General features: G+C 32.6%; 2 protein-coding genes across 7 annotated transcripts in view; one reads left to right on the top strand and one right to left on the bottom strand.

Annotated features, from left to right (window-relative positions):
- INSYN2A (inhibitory synaptic factor 2A) overlaps positions 1-4,157 on the top strand; it is a 56,900-nt gene extending 52,743 nt beyond the window's left edge. For all 3 annotated transcript variants that reach the window (XM_034436454.3, XM_034436449.3, XM_087871634.1), the window contains one exon: positions 3,914-4,157. In XM_034436454.3, the coding sequence (XP_034292345.2) occupies positions 3,914-4,097 (184 nt within the window). In that variant the 3' untranslated portion in view covers positions 4,098-4,157. The remainder of the gene's footprint in view (positions 1-3,913) is intronic.
- The window catches only part of DOCK1 (dedicator of cytokinesis 1), a 427,633-nt gene that overhangs the window by 263,820 nt on the left and 137,560 nt on the right, over positions 1-26,253 (bottom strand). For all 4 annotated transcript variants that reach the window (XM_034436445.3, XM_034436446.3, XM_034436447.3 and 1 more), the window contains exons 26-27: positions 25,297-25,424; positions 21,113-21,208 (exon numbers count right to left, since the gene is read on the bottom strand). In XM_034436445.3, coding sequence (XP_034292336.2) covers positions 21,113-21,208; positions 25,297-25,424 — 224 coding nt within the window. The remainder of the gene's footprint in view (positions 1-21,112; positions 21,209-25,296; positions 25,425-26,253) is intronic.

Below are 26,253 nucleotides of genomic sequence, written 5' to 3'. Positions count from 1 at the left end.
TCTTTCATTCAGAATCATCTATATATTTTATAAAACCAGAAAATAAACTTATCATTGAATAAAATAAACATATAAAAATATTAAATATTTTAATATTATTAAAATAAATATTAATATTAAAAATAATAAAAACAAGGACAAATAGGCAGAAAAACAGCTTCTATCCCAGGGCAATAACCATATTGAATTCTACGGTATAGTGCAATATCAGGTTTTCAATTTCAATTATATAGAATGTAAAGGATGTATGTTTGTGTTTTTATTTTTATAGTTATAATGTACATTGAAGATGGCATTTAATTTCCTTGTACCATGTGCAGTGACAATAAAGTAAACTAAATTAAACTAAACTATTAGTATTGTTAGTATTATTAAAGTACTCTTAAGTACACATACATTTCTGCCTTAGCAACATGATTCAGACAACTGCATGTGTGCAGACGTTATATTAATCTTATCTTGTTCTAAGTAATTTGATAAAATAAGTGAGAATATATTCCTTCTATAGTTATTTCCGAAGAGACTTGCCCTTTACACTCTTCCTTAAAAGTTTTTTGTTTAATATTTTGTACATTGATCCATAAGCTGTTACCATGAAATGATTTTAAGGACATAAACATTGAAAGCTATTACAACAGTTTTCAATTTATTTAGGAAACTTGAATGCTCTGTAAGCTAATTCAAGGTTATTTCAGGTTCAGTGAAAAAATTATCTGAAATCTACCATGATTAATTTCTGCAATGAAAAATTGATTAAAACACACTATAAAATTGAAGATCTGGAATAATGCTAGCAAAAGCCAAACGGACCTATCATTTGTTTTTGTTTTTTTCTTGGACTTCAAAAAAACATACTACTTATTTTAATTTCATCCTAAATATTATGGTTCTCCTAATACCCAATTCTGAGATCAATTGAAAACAAATTATAACTTAAGCATTCAGTCCCAAATTTCAAATAAATAAATATTAAGAGCACCGGAGTAGATGAAAGCTGATATAAATTCAGCATCAATTTAGGTGTGAATAGATATGTGTTATCACAAAATGAGAGGATCTGCATTTGAAACTCTCCAAGATAAACACAGTAAGTCTTGAAGCAATGTGTGTTTAATTAATTTTGTAATGAACAGTGTGGGTGCTGTGTACAGTCAGTTAAGCCTGTTTGCAGCCAGTTTTTCACTCAACAAATAGCCTAAATGCACTTTCTGATCCAAACTGGTTCATCAGATTATGTATAATTCTGACTTGTGAAGTAGGGGAAATAGAGCCCTGTCCTCTTGTAACATATTATGGGTGGAAAACAAAATTAGTTTTATTTAATCAGAAGTTGAAATGTAGAAGATACTATAGGAGAATAGTTGTGCAAAAAAAAAAAAAAATCAGGATTCTGATGCACCTTTTCCCACCAAATTTTATTAAAAGACAAACACTTGTGAGTGGCAGCTCAAATCAGATTCACAGTGTGGCTAGATTGATGCAGGGTTTAAATATGGGTAAGACAGAATGGAGGGACAGTTTGCAGGTTATGGAGATGTAGATTATATGCATCTAACCTTTCGGGTTTTTGGGAGTGATTGTCAACATTATGTTCTTTAGAAAAACTAATGATTTTTCACAAAGACTCTTGAAGAATGTTCTTGGTTTGAATAAACTTTGCAGTCATAGAGTACTTGCCTTTGTATGGCTAATTTGTTACAAAAGCAAAGAGTAGGAAAAATGAACTATTATGCAATGAAGAGAAGGAAAAAATATTCAGAATTTATGTTGGAATTGTTGCTTTTTAAATTATTGCTGTAAATGATCTTGATTTAGGAGTAGGAGTTGGGTTGACTAGGTTTGCAGATGCTACTAAACTAATGAGGGTGGAAAATTCTAAACATAGTCATCAAAAGCTGGAGAATGTTTTTTGAAGATACAGTGATATATATGGCGGCAAAAAAACCTTAAAATATATTAGATTTGTATTTACTGATATTAACTGAAAGACATTCACAAATAAATCTGTACTTCCTGGAAATAGGGAGATGTTCCAGAACTGTGTGGGATGTAGTGCAGGTGGTTACAGAAATCTGAAAGGAAAAAAATAAACTTTCCTATAGTTTCTTAGCTTAGAAACCAAGTTCAGTTTTAGACTGTTATCTCCAGCAGACCTCCAAATTCATTCTGGTCTTTGTTGTTGTTGTTATTTAAAAAGGAGGTTCAGGAAAGGAAGGGAAAGGAGGGAAGCAGTGTTTCTATGAATACTAGTAGGTTTATTTGTAGAGTGAGAAAACGTTAAACCACACTAAAAATTTCCCTCAGTTTTGAACCATATCCAGATTATTCCCTTGCCTTTATTCTTGCCTTCCTAGATCTATACTCAGGTGAGGAAACTTGTTTCATAACCCCTACATTTCACTTTAAGATGAAAAAATTATTTTCAAAGCAATTTGTTTTACAATTATCTTTTCTAAATCACTGTGCATTACCATTACTAATTACCTTTCTGTTACAGCTTGAAATCAGGTATCTTTGTTTTTATAAATTAAACCCGAAACATATTTTAGGAATGGTATCTATGAGCTATAATTTCTTCTGGATCCTTCCCACCCCCCTTTGATTGCAGAGCAGTCATTAGGGTATACTCATCTGTTTGAAATACACTTACAATTTGGAATAAATATTTTATGAGTGTAACTTTACTTTTACATAGAAATTTTAATCTTCAAATGACTAAGAGATGTAGCCTTGTAGTCTATGTTTTGAGATTATGTTTAGTGGCATAATGTTCTACAGCTGTTTTAATAGTTTTAACTTTATAATTAGCGGAGATCAGGTTTACATTCAGCAAGGATCTAGTTTCACAGAGATAATAGAAATAGAAGAGTCATTATTTCAACAACTTTATGAAGTACATAAAATATACCAAAATCAAGATTATATTATGTGAATATATGGATAAGCACTGCAACAACATATTTACAGTCCTGAAACCACTCATGTTTAGAATTAAGAATGGGCTCGTTTACACATTAATTATGGGTGAATCAATAGGCCTTGGTTACTAGAATTATTTTATTTATCTCTTTGGTACTATCAAGCTTACTTCTTAAACACTGTATAAAAAAATAACTGAATAACAGCCAAGAAATAACTGCAATGTAATGGGAGGAATGATTGCAGTTATATTGGGATAAAACTAATTTTTCTTGTTCCAGATGTACACAGAGGCTCTAAGTATAGGAGTAAACATTGTATGCCTTTATTATCTCCTATTCTAGCGGGATTTTTATATCCTCATCCTGATCCCTCTTAATATTTTTTTGTTGAATAACCAATTTGTAATGATGAACTAATATAAGATATAAACATAAATTTATATTGAAGATAACCTTACAAGGAAAAACATATCCTCTACAGCTCAGAGATAAATGTTAACTTTCCAGCCACCAAGATATTTATCCCATTTGGATGAAAAGGAAGCCAAATCTTCAACCAAAATCCAGTATCACATTTCCACAGCAAGCAACCTTTTCACAAGAGTGTCCTAGGAAGTACTACAATTTAGTACTTGAGTGGCAGAATAGATCTGTCTAGACCAGGAAATTCACAGGCTAAATCCAGAAAATCTGCTGCCATCCACGGTAGACAACTTGGATTAATTGGGTTAAGGGTCTGACTTAGTTTAAGAAAGCTTTTTGTCATCTTAGTGGGGTAACAGTTCCATGCTACAATTAATATATTTAAATATTGTTTCACATTTCAGATGTTACTTGTTTTGCAATACAGTATTTCTTGTCAGTATGTTGTGTTAGAGGAATGCAGAATCTGGTTTTTTTTCACATATCAAATTCATTTTCAATGTTAATTTAACGGAAACCTCTATCTTGACAACTGATTGTGGTTCTCTTTTTTTCCTTCCACTATTTAGTGTGGAATTAGATTTTAAGCAGCAAGAAGACAAACTTCAGCCAGTTCTGAGAAAACTTCACCCTATTGAGGAAACTCAGGTTGCACCTTTGCCTTATTCTCAGGAGAGTTACTCCTCAACTCCCAAGCAAAAATCCAAAACTGAATCAAAAAAGCATGGAAGATGGAAACTCTGGTTTCTTTAACTAAATCCGTATTATATGGAATTTAAGGTCGCCTTCATTAAAAACAAAAACAAAAAACTACATCCACATGAACTTGTGGAGTTTTTAAAAAAGGATCATAGTAATTTGAACAGGTGACTGTCAGCAAGTGTTACTCTGACAATATTAAGAAAGCATTCTTTCTCACCATATGTACCAAAAAAGGCCTTTGTACCTATGAATGAACTTTCAGGAGTAAGGCATTCAAATTGCATACCTTGTCAACTTTTTATTTGAATTTCACCAATGTGGGATGTTAAAGAATTTTTAAAGCCAGGATAGAAATTCATGTTAGCAAAAGGAAAAAGTATAATTACTTGCCCACCGTTCCTTTGTTAAAAATAACATGTTAATGTTATTTTTCAAAGTCTAGATTTTGTTTCAATTCTTTGGTTTCTTTCTTGTAAAAGAAAGGGCAGAATGTTTTCCCCTGAAGTCGTTCACTGTATATTTAATTTTCCACATATGATGCTGGGGTGGGTAGAACCATTTTCAGCACATAGATATCCTGAGGAAAGCACAATATTTTCAATGGTCTGAGACCATGAATAATCTTTAAGACATGATTATGTGTATACTTGCCTTTATGTGCTGTAGCATTATGCCAAGTGATTGCACCTCAGTGAAATGCTGGCACCTTTAATTTACTGTCATTTTCATCACATAACCTACTGCTCACTTTAAATGGTGAGCAGTCAAAAGCCACCTAAAGTCAGGGCATGCCTTTAATTACTGGCAGTTGACAGGGTCAAAGCTAAGGACACTAAGCTCTCTTAGATATTATTTTTAATCTGTTGGTACCCAACAGCTAAAACTGTATGTTCTGGCACCATATTTGGAATGAGGGAAAGAGGGAAGGGAAGAGATGCATAATAGTAAGTAACAGATCATTGGCAGCTGCCACAATTTAATACACTTTTGTAATTTAGTCTCAAGAAAACACTATACTCTCTTGACACACTGTGCCAGAAATTTTATAATATATTGTGTTTTGCTTTTTAAGAGTTCACAAGAGCCTGGCAGTTTTGCACATTAAAGGAAGATACTGAACCATCCTAATCCTTCTACTAAAATAGTATTAGCAAATGAGAACGTTGAATGAAAATGTGCAATTAACAGTTTAAGAGTAATTACACATATTGAACAAAAACTCTATTAGTTATTTTTAGACACTTTTAATTCCATCAGTTTCAGTGGCAGGAGATCAAGCACATAATTAACTGTCCACTATTTCCTGTATTTAGACAATATCTCTGAAAAATAAATCTGTAAGCTTTCTTTTGAGATTTTTTTTTTAATACTTCCAATTTCAATAAGGTATCTGGGAAGTTCTAGGTACATAGTTTATCTCAAATTATACAGGTTCTTTTTTCATAACTAGAAAGCAGAATAAAGTGAGAAATAGTGGTGGAAATCTCCAGTGAAAAAATGAATGCAGATGTGCTACAATCACTTACTTTAATATTTAAACCACTTTCATGTTATATAGTTTATATTGAGTTTTATTAAAAATATAATTTGGTTGTTTTATGGAAAAATACCTGAGATGTGCATATGAATACAATTGAAACATGAATTATGATCAACTTCAAAATCTCCCCATTATTCTATAACTCATTTTCTACTAATATTCCAAGAGGGCTACCAATTGTAAGGAAGTATTTCTGAGTTTTATTTTTAGTATTACTTTTAAGTGATTTTTCAGAAAGTACAAGGCTCAGAAAGTCATTATGATGCTGCTGGAAAAGTGTGAATATTTATATTGGAAAGGAATGGAATTAAACATAATAAATTTAAATCTTTTAAATTAAAGTTCATAACTTTAATCGATCCCAACATACATTAGAACTTAATCCCAAATATCTTAGATAATTGTATGGTATTGTTCTTACTAATCCCAAAACACATTTTCAAAAAATACATACGTAGATTAAGCTGAGATGTTGATTGTGATCCTACAGATAACATCACATACATATACAGTAGAGTCAACATGCAATGGAACATATTTGGGCTTGCATTTTCTACATGCTTTTCTTGGCTTGACACAGCTGCCCTCTGCAATTGACATGTGATTGCAGGAAAATATACTTGGTTAAAGAATTTCTGGCAGATTCTATATAACACTTTAGGTTTTCTAAATCACATTTCACCTTTTGAATCTGGATCACTGCACATAGTCTTAATAAGCAACCTAGCTATTATGACCATTTATTCATGATCATACCGGTAGTACGTATCATGGCCATCTTAACAAGAGAAATGCAGATAGTAAATTCTAGTCTTCAGATTTATAGTAACTTATTAAATTCTCCCAAGTCCAAAAATAAATTAAAAAGCCATCAAAAAGACACAGATCAGAAACAGCTATAAACATGTGCTGTCTCATGTAACAGTGAATTTCCCTGCCTCACAAATTGATAATCTGCATGTTAAAAACTGCACATACATACATGTGTTTTCCTGATTTTCTTCTAACAAATTTTAATGATTCTCCTAATCACATAACCCAGCTGCAACTTCACTCATGACTTAATAGCTTGGAAATAATTATGAAGAAATGCACCAGAAACCTGGGCAATTATAGGGTGCATGTCTGCGGGTTTACAGACTATATCCTGCTTTTTTCCCCTTTTCTTTAAATCTGGGCTAAATCAAACATATACATCAAGTATGCATATTATAAATATGCTGCTCTGAGATTCTTAGCATATGACCTGTGTATTTCAGAAATAGCCCATATTCTCTTGGGCTTCCATCAACCCACAAAATTTCCTAAAATATATTTGCTGGTTGCCAAGTAACACACATTCCATTATATAGGAATCAAATGAGGAAAAAAAAATATCAAGAAACCGTTTTGGAGTTGAGAAACAAATTGATTCAGTATTCTTAATACATGAACAGAGTGTTTTCCTAAACCGCTTGCAAATATTAATTTTTACATTTCCTCTTTCAAAAAATAAAATACATATTCTTGCTGAAAGCTACATATTGTGTTATCGTACCATACTATGTAACTTGTAATAAAAATTTTTTACAAGTGTGTAAAACGTATCATATTGTATTACAGTTAGGATCACTCAGGCAAAATTTAGAATTCTGTGGCGAGAAGGTTAAAATCTGTAGTAAAGCATAATATTTAACTGACATGAAATGAAAATACTTTTATTGGAATTTGTTGTTTTAAAAAACCAGGTAGGAAATCCAAAATGTGTATCATTATTCCAATTTGTGTATTCCTTAATTTGCTGCTAAATTCATTAGCAATATCATGTGGTTTCAACCACTCGTTTACTCAAACACACTTCCATGTCATGCTTTAATTCCATTTCTAAATAATAAATGCTGCAGTAATTTTATATTACTTGCTATTTTCATACTATAAGGACAGTATTTTCTAAGTTTGCATAATTCCCATAAAGCAGCAATGACATAGATATTTGTTTTGAAATTAATGGGAAACAATACATGTAAATATCACTTTTTTTCTTAAAAAACAGACCACTGTAATATACTTTATGTAGTCAAGATAAAATTGAAAATATTAATGTTAAAAATGCTGAGTATATGAATTGTTTGCTTTGCTTACATTATTTTGATTATTTTTGCCTCTGAAAACACTTTTGTACAACAAATACTGGCTGAGTGTCTCTCTACTTTTTCTTCAACATTTAATTGCTATACCAAGTTTTAAAACCCAAGGGATTTTTTTATGAATGTTTTAAAATGAAATTAGAGTTTACATAGCACTAGTTCAGCAACATCTGTGTAATAGCAATGAGTTGATACTACACTATATGTAAACTTGAGCTATTAAGATATCTCATATTTCACTACAATGAAATTGGATTTCCAACATCTCTCTCAGCATTATTTCCCTCTCAATGAGTACAAATAATTTAAATATAAGATACTCAAAGTATCCCTCCATTTATTTGAAATGTTCTTCAAAAAACTTAGTTTATTTGTACTATCTCACCTTTACAAGGAGAATTGAAAGTAAAAGTAACAATGAAAATGAATTTATTGCAATTACAGCATACAGAAATTTGTTATTTATTACAGGTAGTCCTCAACTTACGACCATAATTGAGCCCAAAATTTTTGTTGTTTAGTGAGAAATTTGTTAAGTGAGTTTTGCCACATTTATGACTTTCCTTGGGACATTTGTTAAGTGAATCACTGAAGTTGTTAATTAGTAATATGGTTGTTAAATGAATCTGGCTTCCTCGTTATCTTTGCTTGTCAGAAGGTTGCAAGAAGTGATCACATACCCCGGAACACTGCAGCCATCATAATTATGAACCAGTTGTCAAGCATCCAAATGTAAATCATGTGATCATGGGGATGCTGCAATGGTCATAAGTGTGAAAAATGGACATAAGTCACTTTTTCCAGTGCTGTTGTAACTTTGAACAGTCATTAAATGAACTGTTGTAAATTGAAGACTACCTGTATTATGTATTTGACTTACTGATTAATCTAAAAACAATTATCAAGAATCTTTGAAAATGTCCATAAAAATGTAATTTTAAAAAACAACATGGTAATTCAACTTGAGAGATGGTATCAAAATGTTAACATATTTTGGAATAGAGAAGACAATGTTCTCAAAAGCCAGGATTCAAAAAGACGAAGCTATAGATAAATACCTTATACCTTATCACTTGAAGTGATCAAGACAATGAGCTTTTCAACATGAGGTTATGATATAAACTCACAATTCAACTAGAATTATCAGACCTATGTTACCTTTCTATGGTAACCAGAAATATCAGCCAAGAAAGAGCTTATGAAGGAAGAAGCAAGGATCATAGTAAAAAAACCAATAATGAACTCCAGGTTGAGGAAGCAACTATTTGCCTTCTAGTAACATATTTGTATTTCTTGCCTCTGGATTCTACTTTTGTTGATTCTTGCAACAAAAGCAAGCCTCTTTTTCCTTGCAGAAATTAAAAGAGTTGAAGCAAATTCCAGGGCCTACTTTTGCAGTGGTGTGACTCTTGCATGATAGCTAAGCATCCGATGAAAAAACTGATACACAAGATCCCAGGAAAGACAAGCCAGTGATATGCTTGAAGAGTTTCACAGTCTCCCTTACAATAGAACACAGATTTCCCATCCAAAGCATTTGCTTTCTGAGAAGAATGCTATCCCTCCGGTAGATAATATATAGATGCTGGAACTAGACCAAGGATTGGACAGTTTTATCAAGATTGCTGCTAAAAGAGTACATATTCTACTGAAGAGTTAACAAAAATAATTTTCTATTTTAAAGTACCAGTGATAAAGATTTACCAGCACTGGTTCTGATTAATTCATTGCTGATATTAGAATTCAGTAAGATAAAGTAGTTTTAAATCTAGAAAGAACATTTACAAAAAGCTTAATGGTTCACTATGTTGTGAATTACCTATTACTAGTGATTACATACTACTAGAATTACAGATGTTTTGACCCCATATACATCAGCTGTGAGATTCCAGGAAATTCAACTGTTCTCTGTTGGAACAAGGACTGCACTGGTCAGGCCTTCCTTTTATCCTACCAATCCAGGTCTAATTTGTTAAGGGAGGGAGGGAGGTTCAACAGAAGAAGAGGCAATAATGGTGAAGCAATCATCTATTTAAAAAATCATTTGCAAATAAATAAATAGCTATATCCCACTTCTATGCTGAAGAACTGAATCATTCTTCTCTACTGTATATTAAATGGGCTGCACTTAAAATATTGCATCCAATTCTGGGCAGTGCCCTTTAGGAAGGAAAATAGCAAATGAGTGTACTCAGAAGAGAACCACCAAAATTACAGACGGCTTGGGAAGAAAATAAGCCTATGAGGAATGGTTGAAGTTATTGGATATGTTTAGACAGGAAAAGAAAAATAAGGGGAAACAATACAGTATATGTTTCCATATATCTGGAGGGCTGTCTTGCAGAAGCTGTTCAGAATTATTCCAGAAGATAGAATAAGACATAATGGCTGTATAAGGAAGTAGACTTTATTCAGATAGCAGGAGAAAAATATTAACTGTAAGAGCAGCTGCCTTAAGAATCTGTAACACGAAACGATGTACACAGGCAGTCCCCAGGTTATGAACAAAATCTGTTTCTAAGTCTCTCTTTAACTTGCTGTATATTAAAAACATGCAGCTTCAGCAATTCATGAAAACATTGTGCAGCTTCAGCAATTCAGCTCAAGGAAGGAAAATGCCATTCACTAGTTTTAGTAGTAGGCAGCCAATTCATAAGTGTAAATTATCTGTAAGTTGGATGTTCTTATCCTGGGGACTTCCTGATAGTTAAAAACTGAGATGACATTCATCAGGCCCTAATCCATGGTTAATGTCAATTGTTAAAATTCCCAGAATATGGGAATTCAATCAGCAGATGCAGTAGGCAATCCTGGAAGAAGATTGAGGGGTGAGGTGAACAGTTAGCATTGGTTTCTGACTCTGATGAACTCTGTTCAACAGGGGTATCAAACTGGCGGCCCGTGGGCTGGCTGTATCACATGTAGTCCACGCCCACTCCAGCTCCACAAATGGGAAAAACGTGAAATGTCATGGGACGCGGTGAGTTTGACACCCTTGCTGTTCCACAATAGCTTGTGAGAAAAATACACCAAACAATTTCATGGGTACAATAGAGCTGTGATTCTCAGTACTGGTTGTATGTTAAATTTCATCAAATTGCAATAGACAAAAAGTCAGCTTCATCTGCCAAAGACCCTCTCCTTGAGCTGACTATTATGGATTAGGAGGAAATCCATAATAGTCTCAAAGTTTCAGCTTTGGGCACTTCAGCCTAAACCTAAGAAGAGACAGAGAGATATGATGAAGGAAATCTGATACTAATTCTTTTGAATGACTCTGACATTCAAAATGAGAAATTGAAATTACGGAACATATGGAGATTATGCTTTAAAATTATGTCTTTCTTAATAGATTATGTACTAGTTCTCAAATTTTCCTACAGAAGATTTAGGAATGAGAATCCCCACAATAAATGGCCACATATCAGCTATATTATGGAAACCAAAGGTAGGTTGATTCCAAAGTAGTGTTAGTAATTTACTTAATTTAATTTAATTTAATATTTTAAAATGCTTTTTAGCTATTTGGTTAAAAAGTATTAACCGTTCCATAGAAAATGAAGTAATTTACTAGATAATTATTTTCCCTATTCTATAAAGCAAAATCTCTCTGCTGAAAAAACAACTGAACAAACTAGCTGGTGAAGATATTATTACTATTTATTTTATTTACACCCTGCCTTTATTATTTTTATAAATAATTCAAGGCAATGAACATATTTAATACTTCTTCCTCCTTCCAGTTTCCCCACAAAAACCACCCTGTGAGATGGGGTGGGCTGAGAAAGAGTAACTGGCCCAATGTTACTCAGCCATCTTTTTATGCCTAAATTAGGATTTATTTTATTTGAAATAAAGCTTAGAAAAATTAGACACCTAGAGTCAAAGCACACTTACACCCAAGCTAAGAAGAAAACAAAAAGATCAGAACACAGGATCTGCAGCAACCAACACCCAGATAAGCAGAGATTAACATCAGATAAACAATCAAATAGAAAACAATATCCAAATCAAGGAACTGCCAAGTAGAAAACTACAACTCCACCAATTTTGGCAGGCAAGCTCTTGCATATAAATAGGGAGCAAACTTCACATTCATTAGCATTGATGATGTTAACCAGTTGGATAATGAAATATCTGCAAGCAAACAACCAAACTTGGAGAGCACTAAGGATTTCATAGTTCAATCCTAAACTACATGCATTTTCTGCTACTGAAAGATTAGAAATAATATCCATACATTTTAATGAATGTTCATTTCTAACATTTAGCTAGGTGACCTTTCTAATCTGAATCCTATCCTTATTTCTTGGAGTTCAATAGTGAAAAATTATTAAGTTATTTTACCTGCATATAGATAAATTGAATACATGAACTTTTAATCAGCATCAGTATCATTAATTTCTATAATCCCAATATATATCCCGCAGACTAACTGTAACATATGCATAAACACCATGTGTAGTATCTAAATAAAAACCTGCACAGCTCAGCAGTGTACTAAAAGTCACATAAGATTGTGTTAAATAGCAGTACTGTAACCCGAACAGAGTTACTGCCGTCCGATAAACAGTATATTATATATTCATGTACTGTTAAAATGCCATCCAGAAAATATTTCAATGAGAAAAAATATAAAACAATTATAGCCAACCTAGTCTTTAATACAGTAATTGTCAGTATATTAGAAAACACATGCAGAATTGCAATTTAATCTTGAGACTGTTAATTTTATAAATTAATTAAATTAACATAACTCCATAAAAGAAATCTAGAGATTTATACAATCTGTTCTTCTCCCTAGCATGAAGTAGCAAGTTAAGATTTTAATGAATGATAAAATCTGAATTAAAAAATAAACTAAGATGAGGAAATGTAATTTAATTGTGAACAGATCAAGTATGGCACAATAGAAGGAGTATTGAATGATTAAAAGATTATAGTTCAAATCTTCAGCCACAAAGATTACTGAATTAGCTTGTCTTCCTTACATTTTCTTCATATGATTTTGCAAGGTTAAAGGGCCAGAACTATATTCACAACCCTAAATATGTTGGAGATGTGCCATCAAACCAAAAATAATATCTAACTTCTACAGAAAGTTAAACCAAAATTGAAGGGAAATGTGAGCTTCCAGATATTGTTGAAATTCGTTATAAGAAATAGAGAGATGTAGAAACTTGGTTTCTATCTCCCTAATGTTAACATAAACTAAATTTAAAGAGATGGCACTATATTTTTGGCAGGGAATTTTGAGTACACTTTGTCACCTAGACTGCATACACTGCAACTCAGGAAAATTTAAATGGCTATTATGTCCAATGGTTAACACTGTACAAGCCACATTGCTTCTATTTTAGTGAATCAACTTGGTTCATTCAACTCATCAAGTATACAGGTTAAAAAAATGTAATTCTCATGAGAAAGGTGCCTTGCCTAAAAACATACTTCAGGACAAGCAAAATACAGTTCCATGGAATTAATGCAATCAAATGCAATGCATAACAAAAAGGTGTTTCTTTTAAAATATTGTGCTTTAGCAGAAAATACAAAGCATATACATGTGGGTATGCAAGTTCAGGATCCAAAGGACAGTTTGGCACAACCCATCAGTGATATTCCAAATAATAATTTTACTAACAGCATACTTGTATTCTAAATGTGAAAAAACCTTCCATCTTAAAGGTTACTGTGGAGTGACTTAATCAGATATGCTCAAATATGCAAGCACCTCTGCTGAAATAACAGCAAGTAAGTGGGGAAAAAAATTCAGACCCCCCACATCTTATCTACTAACACGATATTCCTTAAGGATAGTAAGCTAGTTGTGTGTTGTGTCCTGAAAAATGCTACAGTGCTGTCAACATTTATGGAGTTGGATGCAAAGCCTAAAATTGCCAAAACAAGTGATACAGAAGACCACTGGCTACCTGGGAGATGGCATAGATTTAATATTGCCAATCTGAAATTGAAGTAAAGAAATCTCTGTTGATTTCAACATGTGATTAAGTTTGGAGAGGGAAGTGTCAAAATAAAGGGCCAGAAAAGTTGAATTTTCCAAAGATAAATTTAAGGATGTAATTCCTAAGAAAATTGCATATTCTACAGAAATGTTTAGTAGCAATGTTGAAAACTGAAACTATTACTGTATCACTGCACTAGCAAGAAAAATTCAGCAGTAGCAGTGACAGACGTATAGGACAAAATTAGGACAAATCTGTATGGTGTGTGACCCTCAGGGAAGGCCTCAGCCTTGGGGATTATATTTAGAACTTTTCAATGCCAAATTTATTAACTTGTCTATGACTTTGCAATAAGTGTGTGAACAAAAGTATTGTATGTGATTAGATTTCTGATTTAGTTTTGAGAAAAATATTCATCGCTAAATCTTGAGTCACACTATTTCAGTCTTCCTTTATGAACAGCCCTCAATTTGAACAGCAATAAAGTACAACAATTAATAATTTAAGATTTCTTAACCAATCCTCTGAATTATATATGTCTTCTTGGATCAGTAAATGCTGTATGCAGCACCACTGCAATCTATGATAATTTAAATTTCTGTATCAAGGGGAAAATTACACTATTGAAATCTGCATAGTGTTTTGAAAAAACTATTTCATTTCCTATCCTGAAGTAGCAGCAAAGAAATGTCTTCTGGTTTCTCAACTTTTTGTGCTTTTAGCATAATGACTGAAGATTTGCTCCTATGTACTTGTTTTGTCCATTGGTGTTACTATCTTGCCCTATCAAACTCAGTTAGCCTTGGAATATAACATGATTGGAAGAGAACTAGAATTTCATGAAATAACTGATTTAAACCAAAAGTGCAATGTCTGGCCACATCTATAATATTCATGTTAAAGTTTCTTTATTCCAACTACCTGAATTTATGTATTTATGCCTGAAATTTCCAGATTTAGGTTGTCACAACTTTTTTTGTTGTTGATTTAATTTAAAGTACAGGGAATAATCAGTTCATCTTTCAATCATATTTTCCTAAATAGTTACTTTCCTTTAATTTTTAAGTATTACCTAGCCATTATCTAGAAGTATGGAGCTAGCCATAAACTGTGAGGTCAAACACTGGGAAAAGCAACTCCTGTCTTTAAGATGATTATAAAACAATTTGATCAATGTAAAAATAGAGAATCAGCAATTTTACAAAATGTATTATTCTAAACATGAACTCACCTAAATCTTTTCAGCTGTATTTTCTTTGAAAAAATAACTAGCATTATGAACAAAGACAGGTTTATAGTAGCTCACATTTGTGTAAGAACTACTCCAGTGGTGGGTTGCCCCCGGTTTGGACCGGTTCACAAGAACCGGTAGTAAATCTGGAAGGAGTCTCCGCCCACTGACCGGGCCATCATCATATGTGATCTGCGTGCGTGCGATGCGAACCAGTAGTAAAGGTAAGTAGAACCCACCTCTGGACTACTCATAAGTATACACTTGCCACATCATGATGCTAAGGTTTTAACACTAAGCTTATTTTCCTGGGAGAAATTCTTGTAGAATTGAGAATTAAGATCTTCAAAAGATCTAGATTAAGGTATCAGTTTTGAGAATGCTGCTCTTTTCTTATTCATTTTAATTTTCACAAGACTATTCTAAGTCAATCAAATGTGTGTGGAGGGCAAAAAGGTCTGTCCTTAGCTATTAAGAATTAAGTGTTACTTTTTATAACCATTTTTTACTATCATGTAGTACTGGAGTACCTTCATATCAATTTCAAATCCTGATGATTTAAGGAGTGACCTACATATAGTTTTAGGGGCAATAGTACAGGAATGGTACTGTTGCTTTCTTCTGGAATAGTTTTTTAGTTTGCCAGTTTAGTCTACAGATCTTGTGTCTCCTGGATGTCTCCCATCCACTACTAACCAGTGCTTATTTTCTAAGCTCAGAGAAGATCAGTCAAGTGTTGCCACCTGTTGATTCAGTGTCAAATCCATACTCTTATCAGTTTCAGGAGGAATAAAAAGCATAATAATTAATTTGACATGAATCCGTGGAAGGTCAGAAGATACATGCTAAAGTATATTTGCAATGAAAAACTGTTATTACATAATTGCTTGTATAAAAGTGAATCATCACTGATTTTGCCAGAATGAATTCCATTCAGAAATGCATTGAATCATAAAAGGTAAGTGCTCCTCTAAAATTCTTGGTGCTGTCAGCATTCATTAAATACTTATGGTCTGTTCAACTGTACTGCTTTCTCAGTTATTGCTCATTTTCCAAATGCACATATTTAATAAGGGTACTTGGTGATAAATGTCTACTGAAAGCTAATATTTCAAATAAAATTTACTAGATTTCAGGCAACAGAAGACAAGCCTGTGCAAAATCTATCAAATCAAATCTTAAATGTATCTTGGTTTATAAAGCTATAAATCACAAAGGAAAATAAATTACATAGCATAATATTAAAATATAGAATAAGGATAACAAATAACTAATTAGCTTCTCAGCAATGCACAAGATTATTAAGGAAAGGTCACACTGATTTTCACAATTTCTTCAAAAACCTTGAGAAAAAGAAACAAGATGGTAACAGGCATACAATCCTATTTGGTTTATCATTTCATCAAGTTAATTTTACTGGAATGCAATGGCATCCATGGATGACCTCATTGCTCATTTTTTGATGATTGGTTGAAATGAATTTGACAGAAATTCTGTGCCACAAAGAGTTCAAATCTCAAATGCTCTTCCCAGGAATATGCTATGCCCAGTATAATAGCTTGAAGTGTTCCATTATAATACTTCTGAAACAGTATCAATGGCAGTTAATTGAATTTTTGATAACACAAAAAAACCTAAATAAGTGTGATATGTATGTGTGTGTGTGTGTGCGCGCACGCACATGTACGGGTTCAAAAATTAGACCTTCTCTGGCGACTTTTTCAGATCAGTGAAATTTTTGAGATTAGGTGCTAGCTACTTGATAATTCTGTCTAACCTGAGAACTGGTGGTTCTTTTTTTTAAAGACATTAGTCCTTATACATGGCAATGCTTGTCTGCTATTAAAAAAAAAGTTTAAAGAGCAGGTTCATGTATACAGTTCATGGTTTGCTTCAAAATTCATCATTGGCTAGTGTCTCACTGTACTGAGCCATAAACAATGAGTTGCAAGCCACAATGTCTGTGTTAATACAATACAATAACTTGTAAATATAAAACAGAGATTATTGTTTAGCACAGTCTGTGAATCTAATTTGGTGACTGCTGCTTTCTAATTCTTCTGAATGAAGGTAAGGGTTATAGAAGATCACATATTCTGAACTTGCTCTGGTGGAATAAATTCAACCACTGCTAGAAAATACATAGTTTACTTTTCCAGCGCATTATCCAATTGGTTTTATTTTTCAAATATATGACAGTGATCTTGTATTACCAATGATTACATCTTGAGTGCAGCTAACACCATTTGTAATTAAACTTTTTGAACTTCAAACCCAATCAACATACAAGACAGTCTAAAAATGTTATGTTTATAGCATAAAATATCAATGAAACTAACTTTTAATTTCCAGACAGTGTTAATTTATCAGTCATTAACTTCAAACTTTATCCAAAAGAAATTATAAAGGATTGTTTCATCTCAAAATGATTGAAACTTGCTGGCATATTGCTTTTTTCCCTTCTTTCCATCCAAAGGGAATCATTAAAATACTGCTCTAAATGAGCCCATTTTCCTCCTGCTAACAGGGATTTAAAGTTACCAGCCTGCTGCTTAAAAGAATAGAAAGATCACATGTTATTTCCCTCCAAAAAGCATCAACAAAACTTCTAAGCAGCAAGACAAAACTGTACAAACAAATATTACTAGACAAGGATCCAAACATTAAAAAGCTCAATCAGTGCCAATAATATCTTCAAGGAAACAGAAATTAAAGCATCTAGACAATTTCAAGTACTGTTAAACCAGGCAAAGATAACAAATTAACACTAAAATGGCTATAATTTGGATAGAATCAGAAAACTTTTATACAAAATTGAAAGAGAACAAAAACATTCTTTCTCCTTTGATAGTTTTAACTTATAGCCAAACATTTTATTTATTTTCTTTCTTACTTAACAATTAGTGCTTATATGCCCAAGGACTCTGAGAGGCTTCTATTCCCTTTTCTTGTTTAGAAGTTTAAAACAACAATAACAGTAAAACAAATAACTACTTGACAATTAAGATTTCGAAAAGTTTTAGCACCCAAGAAGACTCATTAAAATACAAACAATAAAAGGGAGGGGGCTGTTTCATTCCCCAACATTTCTTTAAAATATAAGTTTTAATTTTTCTAGTGCTAAAACATATATGCCACAGTAAAGTTCAGTTAATGGACTAATTATATAATAATATTTCCATATTCACGATTATTTTGTATTATTTAATTGAAACTAATATAAATAATTGAAGAAACAAGAATCATGTCATGTCAGTAAAGTCAGTCTTGTACTCTTGTATTCTATGAGAGCAATAGAAAAAAGGGTCCTAATAAAAAAATCTGTTCTGAACAGTTCTAGACTAAAAATGGAAATGTTTTGAGGGGTTGCTTCATACAAAGCTTCACTGAAGAAAGGTTCTTTTCAGCAAAACTTTGTTGAAAATTAAAAATTCAGAGCTTCCACAGTAGTACATATCATACTTTCCTTTATGCTTAAATATTTTCATTAAAGGATGCTTACATTGCAAAAGGATATGCAAGAATGAAAATTTAATATAATTTCTTTTTATCGGAATTTATATAATTTTGTCATTGATTATGCTTTAATTTCTGATTTATCATGTAAAGTTTACGGTTTTTAATCATTTACATTGCAACTTCATCTGATTACTCATTTTACACTGATTACTAGCTGATTACATTAGTTATATTGTAATATTTATTATGCTTTTATTTTTGTGAAATGTATAGATTATTTAATACCATCTTTTCCTTCATTTTTTTATGTACTTGCTACCAGTTTATTTGACATCTACATCTTTAAAATCTTAGTTACACTTTTACAGCTTTCCAATACCAGCATCTTTGGTAATATCCATTTTATCCTTTGGCCAATTAGATACATATGCATTTTGTTTGTTATATACTTATTCATATAATTCATATAATCACTACATTATATACATACCTACTACACATTGAATAATGCATTTTCACTATAATTTCTTCTCTTAACAGTCATTATACATTGATTTTAGATTTCTTTTCCAGACAATTATACCATCTGTTCCATGTTTCGTAATAAATCGTTTCCTCTCTGTCTTTGAGTTTCATTGTTAATTTATCTGATTCTGCACACTCTAGTACCTTTTTTATGATCATCATGTTTGATAGAGCATGTTGTTTCCAATTTTGGGCAAATGAAATTCTGGCGGCAGTGATTATGTGAAGCATGTGGTATTGAATATCTTTACTCATTTTTTCTTTTATAATCCCCAAAAGGAATAGTTCTGGTTTCATGTCAATTTTTTGCTAAGTGATTTCTTCCAACCACTTTTTAATTTTTAACCAGTAATCTCTGGTTTTGGGACATGTCCACCACATGTGGTAGTATGTCCCTTGTTGATGGTTACATTTCTAACAGTGCGGTGGGTTATTTGGAAACATCTTAGCCAATCTCGCCGGGGGTAAATGCCACCTATAAAACATTCTCTAGATATTCTCTTTATAGGCAGCTGACAACGTCATTTTATAATTTGCTCCCCATACTTTTTCTCAATGCTCTAATTCTATATTATATCCAAAATTTTTCGCCCAAATTATCATTGTTTCTTTCACCATTTCCTCCTCCATTTTAAATTTGAGAAGACAATTATACTGGTAATTATTTTCTCATCAGTCCCTATTAATATTTTATCCATTTCTTGTGGTTCATTTTGGAATCCATATAGTTCTAAATCTTTTTTGTATCTTGTTTGGATCTGTAGATAAGGCCACCAATCTATTTTAATTCTTTGTTCTAATAATTTTTGTTTAGATTTCAAATTTCCTTGGCCGTCCAACAACTCTTTATAGGTTACTATTTTGTTTAAGTCAATTAAACTGGGGTAAATCAAGGCTTCCATCATTGATACCCATCTGGGAACTTCTGTATAAAAATTTCTTTTAAACTTCCACCAAATTTCTAATAGGACTTCTCTCACCTGATGTCTCTGGAAGTACTTGTGGGCTTTGTTCTTTCTCTCCCAGATAAAGGCGTGCCAACACCTCTGTAAATCATGTCCCTCAATCATTAGTATTCTTCCATTTTTTAAATTCATCCACTCTTTGAGGCATGATATTACTGCCTCCTGATAGTAGAGTTCCCAATCCGGGAGACCAAAGCCACCTTTAATTCTAGAATCTTGTAGAAGTTTTAGTTTAATTCTGAGCTTTTTCCCCAACCACATAAATTTAAGAATTATTTTGTTCAGTTTTCCAAAAAAGTTTTCCCCTAATTTTATGGGTACCGTTTGAAATAAATATAGGATTTTTGGTAGGATGTTCATCATAGAAATTGAATAATAAATAAATAAATCTTTATAGTTGCAATTCTTCCAATCAATGATATTTGTAATTTCACCCAACTCTCTAAGTCTTTTTGAATTTGTTGCAATAATTTTAAATAATTATCTTCCTTTATTGAAGATGTTCTTGCTGTTAGCCAAATGCCCAGGTACTTTGCTTTTTTTACTACTTGAATTCCTAATTTCTCTTCTAATTTCTTATTTTGGCCTTGCGTAAGATTTTTGGTAATTATCTTCATTTTGTTTTTATTTATTTTTAAGCCAGCAACTATACCAAATTTCTCTATCTCCTGCAATAGCAATTCTCCCGTTTCCAGAGGATCCTCTATTATTATTTTTTTTTTAATTCATTAGTCACTCTCTATAAACTAACCCTTCAATCTTAATTCAGTGGTCATCCTCCATCAGCTCACAGAAGGAACCCAGAATAAAAATAACTCTGAAGATAGATACAAGTGAGACAGATGGAAGAAATCCTAAAGAAAAATATTTTTAATACAGATAAAAATAATGTAATAAAAAATAAATAAATTCAATGCAAATAATAATATATACTGTATCATGGCCTTTATTATTGTATCAATAGTTCCTATTTTAGGAAGATTTCTTAATTTAATCTTTAGACATTATAAAGTGAAAATGCATAAATGCAAAAGTGTTATTTATTTATTGGAATGAACAAAGAGTTCAATTTCATACCTTTCAGAGCATCTGAAATGTGAAATTGCTTAGTATAAATCCCAATAAAATTAAACGGGCAATTTGGATTTTTCCAAAATATTGTTAACATATTGGGTCCTATAGGAGGAAACTCTAGTGGATTATGCATTTTCCTATATTATAAAACTATTTTTTGTATATTTATCGAAAAGTACTTACTATGAGTTCTGAGTCACGTCCCATTGATATGACTGTTCTGTTTACAGTCCTCAATAGCTTTTCCATAATTATTTGCACATGTCGTTGTGTTGGTCCCTAAAAATAAAACACAAAAAGAAATAGCCCAAAGCCAAGAAGATTAAATAGCTTTATGTATACAGCAAACAATTTTGAAAACTTGTTTCAGTTTCACTATAAATCAATGCTCAAATGTACTGATTGTCTAAAGCAGCATTCAAATATGGGAATTCTATTAAAATTATTCAGCTCTATGGCCATCTCTAAATCATGTAGGTAGGATAAACTAAAAGGGACAAGCATACATCCCCAAATATATGCAATATGTATTTTCTTTTCTTTTGACAGTTCAACCATGGCAACTGGATATCTTTTCTCGTTGCTTCGAAATGTTTTATTGCTTATCCAAGTAGCTTCTTCAGTCTGAGCAAGTTGGTTAATTGTAGATTTTCTTTGATTGTGATCTTAAATATATAATTTTCAAAATACATCTTTTTTTCCTATTGATGTTTATAATCAGGGCCCAAAAACTGATGTATTCCATGCTAAGGACATGTATAAATAGTAACTACAGGTGATACTCCTAAACTCAACTGGTATATCTGTATTCAGGTGTTGTATCTAGGAGTATTTCAAACAAACAGCAAAGTGAAGCCCTACTTGAAAAATTGAGGACTGGCCTCACTTTCTCATGCAGTATATATGAGTTGTAGCTGCTAAAAAGGGAATTCTGATTCTCACATCAGAGAAAACCATTATTAAAAAGGGACAGATGGCAGCAACTCTCAAGAGTGGAAGTGCACAGCTGCACAGATACCAATTCAAAAAGGTGACAGTAAAACGCCCAGGAATTAAACCTGGGGACTAACATATATGGAGGACAAGGTTCCAAGATGCTCTTAAATGACAAATTTCTCTATGTAGATGACTTCCTAATTCTCTGCCATAAATCTACTTTTCAAACCCTATATTATATTATCTGATTGAGAATGCAAAGCAGGAAGAGAATTTAATCACTCTAATTGGTACAAAGAATGTACCCAACTGCCCTACACAGTGCTTACTTCCAAATGGTACTACTATAGTGTACTTTATATAGAGAAGCTTCTAAAGACATTTCAATAATTGAAATTGCAACAAAATAACTCCAACCAGTCTCCCACAGTTGTAGGGGAGGTGGGTAGCATAGAAATTTAATAAATGAATAGTAAAATAAACCAGTTGCTGTTGAGAGCTAAGAAATCAACAATTGTAACTAATTTAGTCCAACCGTACTTTCCAATAATAATAGTGAACTTAAAAGTTTAAATAAATGGAGCTATTAGAATAATATTGCTATTCCTTATTAAATGCTTGCAATAAAACACACACACACACATATAGAATTCCCTTTTTTACTGATGCACACCTATTAAAACTTGCAATTGAATTTTGTTAATATTGTCTTATGATGGCTGTTGCAGTTTTTTGCACATTACTTTATGAAGATGTTCTTCAAACGATTATTTTACCATTTGCTAATAAATTACATTTTTTAAAAACAAAAATTACAAACGGAAAAGCTTCAGTACTGTGCAAGTATTTGTTTTTGTATTCAAGAAACAACGAATTGGTTTCCTTGTCTTGATCACCAGTGCTTGTTAATAGGTTTTCTTTTTGCTCCCTGACCCTCATAATTAAATTTGTCACCAATAAATATTCTCTTCCATTTCCCAATAATTCCTTAGGAAGTGGTCTTTTGTCACCATTCAAAAATGAGTTCCCTCAGTTCAGCCTATTCATCTTTTACCTACTCTGCCTTCTCAGCAGGTCTGCTGGCACCTTCCTAAGCAAAAAGTCTTCAACTTTGCTAATCTCAGCAGGTAAAGAAACTAGAAGATAATTGCTTATGCCCCAAGGTGCACAGCAACCAACTTTTTTTTTTTTTTTTTTTGGTAAATATTAAACTGCACCACTGGATTGTATTACCAATCAAAATCACATTTCGCAAAGAGCGCAGGGAGGTTTAAAACATAGGCCACTGTTATATATCTTGCATGTTAAAAAGCAGGTTTCAGGAGAGTTTGCTTGCTTAATCCTTTCAGTGTATAAAAGAAACTTGGTCAAAACAAGCACAAAAGTGTTATCATGCTGATGAAGTTACATATTGAGATTAGGAACAATGGAAATATAGTGCAGTAATAAATTCAGTTACTGACAACCACACAAAAGAATTGCCATGCCGGGTGTGTCAAATTCACACTTTTTGGTAGGATATAACAATGCCTTAAAAAGTATCTGCTTAATAAACCCTATGCTGAGAGGCTGAATAGATAGAATTCATATTTTATTTCCCAAACAGCTTCTCTCACATAATATTTTTATACAACAGCACTACTGGTGAACACTAGTCAGTGTCTTTATCATTCAATTTCAGCATCATAATTGTCAGATCTGGCCAATTAATGCAAGATTTCAGAGATGGAAATTTTGCATTAGTTTGTTGGTTTATTTACCAGTGACTTTCATTAATCTTCTCTACGTTAGAAAACTGGGACAATATTGTTAGAAAAGAAAGAAAAAAAGAAATTAAGAACTCCCTAACTTCTAGAACTCCCTAGGATGGAATATGCTGAGACCCTAGTTAGCCTGAGTGGTTGCAACTATCGTAATTATTCTTTTAGGAGAAAGGGATTGCCGGAAAGCTTTAAAATTCTTCTCCTAATCGGTGACATCTGGGAAATGTTATGTATTAGTAACAAAGGGACAACCATCTTTAGATTATCATGTAATTCTCAGAGAAGCATTCTCTATTCTTTTTAGTGAGATAATCAATACGATATACACCGTTTTAAGAAGTTAAAACAATTTTATGATTTGATATGCATTTTAAATTCACATTCCCAATAAAATAAAGCTCTGAGACCTGAGGTTCCTCAAAGTTCCAATTTATTAGAGATGTCATGTTGGCACATCTGGGAAAACATGAATCTGAAAGCTTCCAGGTTTCTCCCACCCAGCTAAGAGTTCACAGCCCTGCCCCACACCCACAAGTTCATCACATTGTTCAATCAACTCTTCACACTCCACCAGATACAATCTTAATGCAGTTTGATTTAATTGATTTAAACATCAATGCTTATAAATAATCAAAAAAGAAAACCAGTTTGGTCTAGTGGTTGGTTAACTTACTGGGAGACTGTGAGTTCTAATCCTACCCTAGACTTGAAGTCCTACTCTCAGCCTATACTATGTCACAGGATTGTTATTATGAGGAAAGGAGGAAGGGGAAGAAGTATATTTGCTGTCTTAAGTTTTTTATAAAAATAATAAAGGTGGAATTAAAATAAATAAATAAAAATAAATAAAAAGCCTTCTTCAAAAGATTATGGCATGAAAATCTAAAGTTCTCCTTGTAGAATAGCAGACAAACGGTAAGACAGAGCAGCAATCACAAGGCCACACTGTCTAATTCTGTATTACTGTGCTCACTGAAATGAGGAATATTGTTAAGAAGCCCCTTAATTTCTAGATGTAATTCATCCATCCCTCCATCCCTATCCCTTGTTCAATTTGTATGGCAGCCCATTCACCTAAGCTACTCTGCGTGCCTCTGAGCTTATTAAACAAGTTCCCTCTGGGTTTTCTTGTTATTTCTTTTAGGAATTTAAGCATGTCAGGAATTGTAATCTGAAGGCAGCAACAAACAATCAGCCCTTAAACTGAATAAAAAAAAAAAAAAGTGGTCATCTATACAAATCTGGTCTATGGGTAAAAATACCAGAGCTCAATTCTGCTGAACTATAAAACAGAGATTACACTTTTATCACAGCATCTTTACTGAATAGTACATCATAGACCATCTTGAAGCGTAGTGCTTCACTGCAGACTCTAAGAGAAAGTCTAAAGTTCTCCATCAAGCTATCACAACTGCAAACAGAACTAAAATGCTTGCATTCCAGTCGTTCTGGATCTTTTAGTGCCTAAACAAATTATATATCTGATAAAATAAGGATCAAATAATGCATGCCATAATGCCAGCTTTTCACTTTTTCCGTTCAAAGCAAAAATCTAGGTGAATGGCATTATTACAAAAACAAATGTTCCATTTTTTAAGCCTCAATTTTATTCATAACATTTTTAAACATTCATAATGTCAGAGTTAAATATATATAATGGGTACTAACCACATCTTTCCTATAAAGAACTTCAAGAATATTACTGAGCAATCGGCAACAGGCATCCAGGTCTTCTTGCCTTTCCAAATGATACTTCAATTGATCCGTCATCATTGGCATCAGAATCTCCCTACAGTCTATATATCAGGGAAGATTGGGGGTTGTGGGGGGTGTGGATAGATGGGAAAGAAATAGAATCAAATAGTATCTATGAAATTGCTTTATTTATGACAAAACTTCAAAGTAAAGGTAATTATCTCAAAATCTATCTAACAAAACCCAGAAAATCACAAATTCAATGTCACATTTTTAAAATAGCAATTTGGTTTTATGAATATATCTGCTACAGAGTTTCTAATCTCCAAATACATCCATGTAGTCTCTTATTTTCATCTATAAGAATATATAAAACTTAGTATATAGCACTTTATGGAACTTATCACTCAACCAAAAGATCCAAGTATATTATTATTATATTATTTTGTTTTAATATTTTTAATTTTAATATTTAATAATTAAATATTACCATACAACAATACATAAAACAGGCAATATAAAATAGATAAGGATGTTCCATAAGCTGGCCACCACAGCAAAGGAAGCATATTTACTGGGACCCACTAGACAAAGATCACTAGCCAACAGCACCCGCAGCATGCCTTCTTTACTAGCTCTAATGGTGGGCTAATGTAACTGAGAAGAACTGCCCCCTCCCAGATAATCTGGACCCATGCTATGAAAGAGGGCATTGTTCTCAAGACATATAAGACCATTAGAATCAATATGGTAATGACACCCTATTCTCCACTATAACATTTGAACTAAGAGATAATACAAGTACTAAAGGATATAGTAGCAGTAGCAATAGCACCTAGGCTTATATACCGCTTCACGGTGCTTTACAGCCCCCTCTAAGCAGTTTACAGGGTCAGCATATTGCTCCCAACAATCTGAGTCCTCATTTTA

The sequence above is a fragment of the Pantherophis guttatus genome, chromosome 6 (assembly GCF_059756535.1).
Source record: "Pantherophis guttatus breed Tessera chromosome 6, ASM5975653v1, whole genome shotgun sequence".
Classification (NCBI taxonomy): Eukaryota; Metazoa; Chordata; class Lepidosauria; order Squamata; family Colubridae; genus Pantherophis; species Pantherophis guttatus.
Note: the sequence above shows the minus strand (reverse complement) of the source record. Positions and strands in the feature narration are given on the sequence as shown.